The sequence below is a fragment of the Populus euphratica genome, unplaced genomic scaffold (genome assembly GCF_000495115.2).
Source record: "Populus euphratica unplaced genomic scaffold, PopEup_1.0 scaffold29.1, whole genome shotgun sequence".
Classification (NCBI taxonomy): domain Eukaryota; kingdom Viridiplantae; phylum Streptophyta; class Magnoliopsida; order Malpighiales; family Salicaceae; genus Populus; species Populus euphratica.
In genome coordinates this window covers 312,595-321,250 of record NW_011499888.1, presented here as the reverse complement: position 1 = coordinate 321,250, position 8,656 = coordinate 312,595, and the positions used below count along the sequence as shown (strand labels likewise).

General features: G+C 24.7%; 1 protein-coding gene across 6 annotated transcripts in view; it reads right to left on the bottom strand.

The window, feature by feature from the left end:
* Nucleotides 1-3,049, bottom strand: part of LOC105130647 (protein AIG1-like) — a 4,930-nt gene extending 1,881 nt beyond the window's left edge. For 2 of the 6 annotated variants that reach the window (XM_011033226.1, XM_011033231.1), the window contains exons 1-3: nucleotides 2,737-3,049; nucleotides 1,792-2,041; nucleotides 1,379-1,656 (exon numbers count right to left, since the gene is read on the bottom strand). In XM_011033226.1, coding sequence (XP_011031528.1) covers nucleotides 1,379-1,656; nucleotides 1,792-2,026 — 513 coding nt within the window. In that variant the 5' untranslated portion in view covers nucleotides 2,027-2,041; nucleotides 2,737-3,049. Of the gene's footprint in view, nucleotides 1-1,378; nucleotides 1,657-1,791; nucleotides 2,044-2,593; nucleotides 2,687-2,736 lie in introns of those variants that run through there. The other 4 variants (XM_011033228.1, XM_011033227.1, XM_011033229.1 and 1 more) reach the window with 4 other exon arrangements.
* Nucleotides 3,050-8,656: the final 5,607 nt, after the last annotated feature.

Sequence of the window (8,656 nt, the reverse complement as noted above, 5' to 3'; positions counted from 1 at the left end):
TTCCATCTCTCGACTGCTGAACAATTTTACTTTTGAAATTGACAGAATTTGTTGATTTCATAATCATTTTTTGTTAACAACCAATAAAATCAAATTTCAAAAGATACTCATCTGACAGATAATTTGTCAGTAAACCAACAAACCAGTTGAGCTCATTCAACCAAATGTCAGCTAATTTTCTCAAAGTAGTTAATAACGTTTTCAAAGTGTTGGAGCATGACCAGCACAGACCAGCCAAGAACTCTCCAGTCAAAATATCTAGACTCTTGAACCCTTTTAAAATAGTATGGTTTTCTATTTAAAATTTCAAGGCCATACAAGATGTTTTTATGCTAAGGCTGCACTGCTACTAGTAAGCTTGCATTTATACTTATTTTTAACTTAAATAACACAAAAAATCATGTCAACAGCATAACATTGGTAAAATTGTATTAAAAATATCTTGGCACAAAATAGCAGTACACCAACCAAGAGCATTTGGATCTGCATGATTTAGCAATTGTTCAAATTTTGGAAATTTTAGTAATTGTTCAAATTTTGTATCTATAGCTTCATAACAAGTCAATTCTAAGGAATGCAATGAAAATAAGTAATCTTGAGTCTACATTCATTTTCAATTCAACTCGTCATAGGCATCTAGTAAGTTGCAATATAAATTCTTACGGCACAGAATAGTGGCAGACCAATCCAGAGAATTGGGATCTATATGAGTTAGCAAAATTCCCAAACTTCTTATTTATTTTCAATCAACAAGAAGTTCTTTTTTTCACAATTTCACTGTCACTTGTGGAAAACCAAACCAAATCAAAGGTATGGATTTAAGTAACAAAAGTACAAAATTTTTGCACAGCATTCCTTATAGTTACCACTAATTGAAAGAACACCACAGAACCATGACTAGGTAAAACGAAGGAAATTATGCAAGGAAAAAAGGAAGGAAAAGGTAAAGAAAACTCTGGAAAAAAGTGTTCGATAAGAAGAGAAATCATTTTGTAAAATTATTAGTAAACTAAATGCACTACAAGAAATTTGAATTAAAATTCAAAAAAGGCTTGCCAGATATACAAAAATTGACATCTTTGAATTTTAGTTTGCTATCTCAGACATCAAATTTTGCAACCTTAAACAACAACTATTCTCTGTAGACCAACATGATGAGAGCATAATCAAGCTCACCTCTAATCAACATGGAGTTGTATGCTGTAAACTATGTTAAAATACAACATACTAGTGACGCCATTAAAATTCCCAACAATAAAGAGTTTAAACTCTTGAGATGTCATTCTTGTATAACTCAAACAAAGAGCCAAAGTAACAAATGCAATCATACTAAATTTCAAAACCTCAAGTGTAATAGTCGAAAAGGAAAGGAAGAAACCTTTAGAGGCTGTGGACACTCACGACCCAAATAGTCTTCTAAAGTCTCATCATTATCTTCAAGTTCATCTCCCCCAGTGAAGACTACAATCATGTAATCAAGTATCTTACTTCCAAACAAAGTTTGTAAGCTGCGAAGGGCTGCTTCTTCTTCTTGTGAAAAGCGGGTCCTAACTGAGAAAACTACTAGGACAGCATGGATCCCATCCTTTGCCATATTAATACATTTGACAATTTCTCTGCCAACAAATTCAGATCCGGCAGAAAAATCAAAAAGTCCTGCAATGGCTATTTTGTTAGTTCTTATGTACCAAGAAGTTATAAGCAAATTATGAAATACAAAAATAACAACAATGGAGTAGAATGGTTGTTTGTGACCAGGTTATCTTGCATAAAATAGCTTGCTGTCCATACCAGGAGTATCAATGACATTGATAATCTGACCATCTCTCAGTACAGTTCTCTGCAATTCACAACTACTGGTAACACCGGATGAGCTAGCCCTTGACTTGAAGGCCTTTCTTCCAAGAATACTGTTACCTGTCGCACTTTTTCCATTGCCTGTGCGTCCAACTAAAACAATTGTTCGAACCCCATTTGATGGTGAAGCAAACTCCCAATCGTCATCCATTGCACTTCCACCCATCATGCCAGATCAGACCACCTACAACATCTGATATTTTAACACACTTTTGGTAGGGAATTCCATTTGTATAACTTATAAGTAATAATGCAACTGATCATACACGGTTTCTTTAGGGTCAAAACAAACATCTTACGTTTGAATATCTAGCAAACCTTTTAAGACTATTTAAATCCATGAAGTAACTATGATACTAAAGCTACCCCACAATATGATACAATCAAAAGCCTTGCAAGAAACGTTTGAAAGCCAAAAAAAAAAAAAAAGCACAGTGATCCTATCATACTGGTCACCTTACAGAAACACAATTCAACTGAAGATCAACAAAACCCCACCACCAACACACAAGAAACATTTGAATGTCAGCAAATTTAAGAAAACAAGGATGATCAAAATAACATAATAACAAAGAGATATAACCCTACAAAGAAAACATAAACCAAAGAACCCAGGAACCCTGACTAGAAAATTTCAGATCCGATTTCTAATTGAAAATTAAGCAAAACCCAGAATTCAAAGAGATTCGAGAAACAGAAGACGTAAAGTCTTTATCCTTTTTTGTCTTATACACTGTTACCTTTGCCTGCAACCAAACCAAAGAAAGAGAACCCACAAAACTTGTGAAAACAGGCAAACATAACAATGCAAAGGAAAGAATAAAAAGGAAAACTTTGATCATCGTACAAGATAAGTTAAGGATTGAGGAGATTACTTACTTGTTTAATTAAGAGAGATGGAGAGAGACCAAACACCCGAGAGAAGATAAAGAGGTTTATAGCAATTTACTGAGCTATAATAACTAGTGATGAAATACAACTCGCATCTTATGTATAATACCACATACTACAGGGACTAGGAAACATCTTGTTAACCACGCTTTTCTGGATTCTGTTCCCTTTACTTCAAAGCTTACTTGGGATAAAATCTGAACCGTTCCAAATCTTCTTGGACTGGAAGCTTCTTCTTCTTCTTTTGGTTTTATTTACAGAGTAACTGTACTGTATACTAGTTTCTGTTTCCCTCGTTACTGACATTCAGAAGAAGTTGGATAAAAAAAAGTCTTCTAAAAATTTTTAAATTTTTTTATAAATTTATGTTGTTATGATAAGTGGCGATTGAAAATATATTTTAAAAACTAAAAAAAAAAAATATATATATATATATATATATTAATATATTTTGGAGTATTAGTTATCATAACCATAAATATTACCTAAATTTAAGAATTTAAAAAAAAAATATTTTTCAATATAAAATTTAAAATCTTTTAGTATATATATTCTATATTTATAAAAAAAAATTATATTTTTTTAATATATAATAAAAACCTTCATAGTCTAACTACTTCAATTTCAAATAATAATATATTAATATAGTGTTTTTTAATGTAAAGTAAAAAAAAATTAAAATACTTTTTAAATTTTATTATTTATAAAATATATAATTTATATTTATATGAATTTCTTCTTAGCTTAGCTGTTTTATATAAAATATTAAAATTTTAAATATTTTTTAATTTTTTAATATTAATTTGAATTAACTTTGGTTAATCTATTTAACTCGAAATCTAGTTGTTTATCTTCTAGATTAGCCTAATAACTATACTAAATACAATTAAAAAATATAGTTTAAAAAAAATTAAGAAGCAATTCATTAATTTAGTATTTTATTAAAAAAATATTTAATAATTTTTAGATAATTTTGATAGGTTTAAAATAGCTTAAAAACCATTAATTTAGTATTTTATTTTCATGATTTTTATACAAAATCGTTTTCAATAATTTTTAAAATCGAAAACTTTTGTATGGTCTCACCCTCAACTGCTACTCGAAGTACAAAAAAATTATTATTAATAAAGCATTAAAAGAAGTGGCTAAATAATATAATTCACACCTTAAATACTGGTTTTTTTTAATTTTACAATTTAAAATTTTTTATTTAGTTTGTTTTTTAATATTAAATTATTTTAGAAGTTGAGTTTCATAGTTTTTTTTGTGTAATGCACATATTTTAGGGTTTTTTATGCTTCAATTAAGAATTTTAAAATTAAATATTAAATTTAAATATTTTTCTTACAATTCCAGACTTGTAGCAATATATTAAAATATTTATAATCTTTTAATATATAAATTGCAAATTAAAACCTGCGGAGTAATTAAATAATTTAAATGTAAAAAATAACTTAATATCATGGAATTAAAAAACTTATCATATTTATTGGATTATTATTCAAATGATTATAATTTATAAATAGGCATTGATATTCCTTGACATGAAAACATAAACTGATATTTCTATTTTTTGTATTTTCAGGCTTTTTAATAATGGATATTATTAATTACTGGATTATAATGAAAATTGCAAGCCTATTATTACTATTACAAATCTATTGATTAGCTTGCAAATTATCTGCTTAAAAGATCACAAATTTATAATAAAGAAATTTGTCTTTTATTTTTTCTAATCCAAATATCATAACTCTAATATATGATATTCATCTTGTTCACCTCATAATCAAGCCTTATCTTTTATTTAGGCCCACACTTATTTTAATATAGAAATGCTTATAAAGTTCAGTCCATTATTTCATTTTTCTTACCTTCTAACTTAAATAACCTCTTTGATTCATTTATCATGTAACAATATTATTATTCTTGTAGATTTAGTTTTTTATTTATATATAATTTTAATTATTAATATTAAATTTATCAGAAATAGGGCTTCCTAATTTTTTTATTTATTTTTTGTATATTTATTTTAATCTTATAACTCATGTCATAAATTTAACAGTTTAATACGAGTTAACTCAATTTGTATTTTTAGGCTACTTTTTTTAATTGATTTTTTTTCATCCTTTAATATTAAACTAATTATAAATTGGAATTCATAATTGTTTAATTTGTTTTGTATGGAATTATCTTGATCTCATGACTCGGATTGACTCTATTTTTTTTTGTTCTCTTTTAATTGAATTTTTTTAATAAATTGAGATTCATATTTTATTTATTTATTTTCTATGAAATTATCTTGATTTAATAACTTAGGTCATGAGATTGACAAGTTAATCCAAGTTAACTCGAGCAGTTTTTTATCTTTTTTTTAATTTAATAGATTTTTTTCTTTTTATTTACTTTCATCTTCTAATAACTCAATCTTTTTTTATGATTATTTTTAATTTCATCATTTAATAATAATTTATTTAAAAAATTAGGTTTTGTTATCTTTTTTTAATTTTCTTTATGTGCAATTATTCAAGTCATATGCATTTAGTTTTTTTCCTCTTATTTTCAACCTTTAATGTTAAATTTTTTGAAAATAGAGCTTCTTTGTTTTGTTTTTTTAAGTAATCTCGGTTTCATAATATAGTTGATGGGTTTAACAAGTTAGTCCAAATTTACTTGGGGTGGTTTTTTTCAATTCTATCATCTAACATTGGGTTGGTTGATTAGAAATTGAGTTTCATGATTTTTATTTATTTATTTTTCATAGGGTTATCTTAATTTTATTACCCGAGTTGCAAATTAATAAAAAAAAACTTCAAACTATATCCATGTTTTTGTTTTTCATTTTAATTCTTAAAGAAAGGTGATTTGCATCGCAGCAATAAGAATTAATAAAAAAAACTTCAAAACATTTATTTTTTCTTTTAGAATGAAATCTTCAAAATCAATAATTCTCTAATTATACATATAACTCAAGGAATTCTCTACTAAAGGAGGAATTCTCTACTTATATAAAGGACTTGGAAAAATCACTGTTTTTTTATATTTAAATGCATTATGATTACAACAATAATTTACAGTATATTTCTTTTTTTTATGTTTTTTTTTCCAAATTTTCCCTTTTTTTATCTTTTTCTCCAAAGTTACTTTCCTTTTTTTGTTTTTCAACTTTCCTCTATTTTTTTAATTTATTTTTTAAAATTATTTTTATTAATTTTACTTTTCAAATATTGAACAGGATAAAAATTTTACTTTATAATTTTTTTCTTTAAAAATGCTATGGATTTCTGCTGTATTTTTCCACATAAGTTTTCTATTTTATTTTTTATTTCTTAAAATTATATCTATTGATTTTTTTATAACAAAAGGGTGTGGGGAATCACTGTTTCCCCACACCTAAATGCATTGTTGATTACTATTATAATGTACAGTGAATTTGTGTATTTTTATTTTTTTTGCACTTCGGATTATAATAATAATCAATAGTGCATTTTTTTTCTTTTTTTTCCAACTTTTTTTTTTCAGATTTTTTTCAAAATTACTTTTTTTTTCCAATTTTCCTCTATCTTACTCACATTTTTTTCCTCTATTTTTTTCAAAATTCTTTTAATGTTTTTTTAAAATACTGTGGATTTTTAGAGTATTTTCTCACATAGTTTTTCTATTTTATTTTTTTATCTTTTAAAATTATATTTTTTTATTTTTAAAAAAATATTGTTGATTGGTATAGTGTTTCTCCACATGATTTTTTTTTATGATTTTCTTCAAAATTAGTTTTATTTTATTTTTTAATATTAAGCTGGTTAAAAATTACAGTTACAATATATGAGGAAAGCACTGTAACTTTTCTCACAAATTACTACGGATTGTTACAATGTTTTTTCTCACATGATTTTTTTCTATTTTGTTATGTTTTTTTTCTAAAAATTTTTTTATCAATTTTATTTTTTAAATATTAAGCTGGTTAAGAATTACAAGTAAATACAAGTTTTTCTTCATAAAACATTATGGATTAATATAGTTTTTCCTTATAAAGTTTGTTTCCAATTTCTTTTGTGTTTTCATTATTTGTAATATTTTTTTTTCAAAATTATCTTCGTCAAATTTTGTTTTTAATATTGAGTTGTTTATAATTTAACTTTGTAATAAAGCTTAATCATGTGGAGAAAGCACGGTAGCTTTTTACATAAAACAGTGTAGATTGCTACAATATCTCTCCACATGGTTTTTTTCTTATAATTTTTTTAAAATTATCTTTTTTTTTAATATTGAATTGTTTGAGAATTACAATTACAAGTCATTACAAATAAGTCTAAATTATATAGAGAAGCGTTGTAGCTTTCATCACAAAATATTGTGAATTGTTATAGTGTTTCTAACATGATTTTTTTTTTGTGTTTTTTGTTATTTTTTTTAAAATTATCTCTGTCAATTTATTTTTTAATATTGAATTGATTAAGAATTTAGCTTTGTAATTTTTTTCTTTAAAATACTGTAAATTGTTGCAGTGTTTTCCGATATGACTTTTTTATGATTTTTTTTTAAATTATCTTTGTGAAATTGTTTTTGAATATTGAATTGATTAAGAATTATAATTATAATAAAACTAAATCATATAGGAAAAATGTTATAATTTTTCTCACAAACACTATGAATTGCTAAAGATTTCTCTAAATGGTTTTTTTATTTTATTATTGTCAATTGTTACAATATTTTTTCTCATGAGGTTTTTTCCTTTCAAAATTATCTTTGTTGTTTTTTTTAATATTAAGTTAGTAGAGAATTTAGTTTTGTAATTTTTCTTGTTTTTTATTAACATAAGCTAAATTCTTTTTTCTGTCATGAAATATTTGCTTCATTATATATTTAGTTTCTATTACTTATCTAGTGCTAATTCATAATTATAACACTATCAAATATATATTTTTTTATAAACCCGTAACAACCCAAAAACATAAAGGATAACAACCCCTCTGGGGCCAAACCACTTGTACTTGACTCCTTTGAATTAAAAGGTTTCTATTTTTTGTTTATTTTTAATTTAATCTTGATGATTTTTTAAATAAAAAATAAAAATATTTTTTTATTTATAAAAAATTACTCAAAAATATATCTAAATAAAATTCCATAATCTAAGAATCCGGCTTTCCATTAAATATCTAGAAGAGTTATTTTTTAATGTCTTATAAAAAATTAAAAAGTGAAAATTATTATAGAAAATAGAATTTTAACATTCACTTAACAAAAATAAAAAATGTAAAACACTTTTCCACTAAACTTATTGCACTATGAATTAGAATAATATAATGATAATTTTAGTATAAAAAAACTCAAAAAAAATTATTGTTGGCGTAATATGATTTTTTTTTGTTAGATTCACTAGAAAAATTGAGGATAAATTGTTTTTTTAATATAGTAAAATGATTTAATTAATTTTAAAATAAAATAAAAACTTTTAGCTTTTCTTTTTAATTTTTAAGCACAATAAAGTTATTGAATTACTTTTGCAAGCAAATGTTATTAAACTACTTCAAGTGTTTTTTGTTGTTATAATCAAAGTAGAAGCAATTTAATATTTTAATAAATATAAAATATTATTAAAAAAACTAGCTAACATATGCAACATATATACCAGTTTTTAAAGCGCCTCCATGCTCTTCATGATCATCGTTCAATAGCAAAATGCCAACTTTTGTGACGATGTTAAAAGCATAGTAGTGTCTCTTTTCATATGGAGTAGTGTGTCTAATGTTTTGGGCTATGGTTTGTTACCAAAAACTTTTTTTTTTCCTTCTTTTATCTCTTATTCTTTCGAAACTCACACTAGCCATTGAAATTTTACAATTGTCTTTTTATTTATTAATATTTTAACATTAATCCTCATTTATTTTACTTTTAATTTTTATTGTTGGTC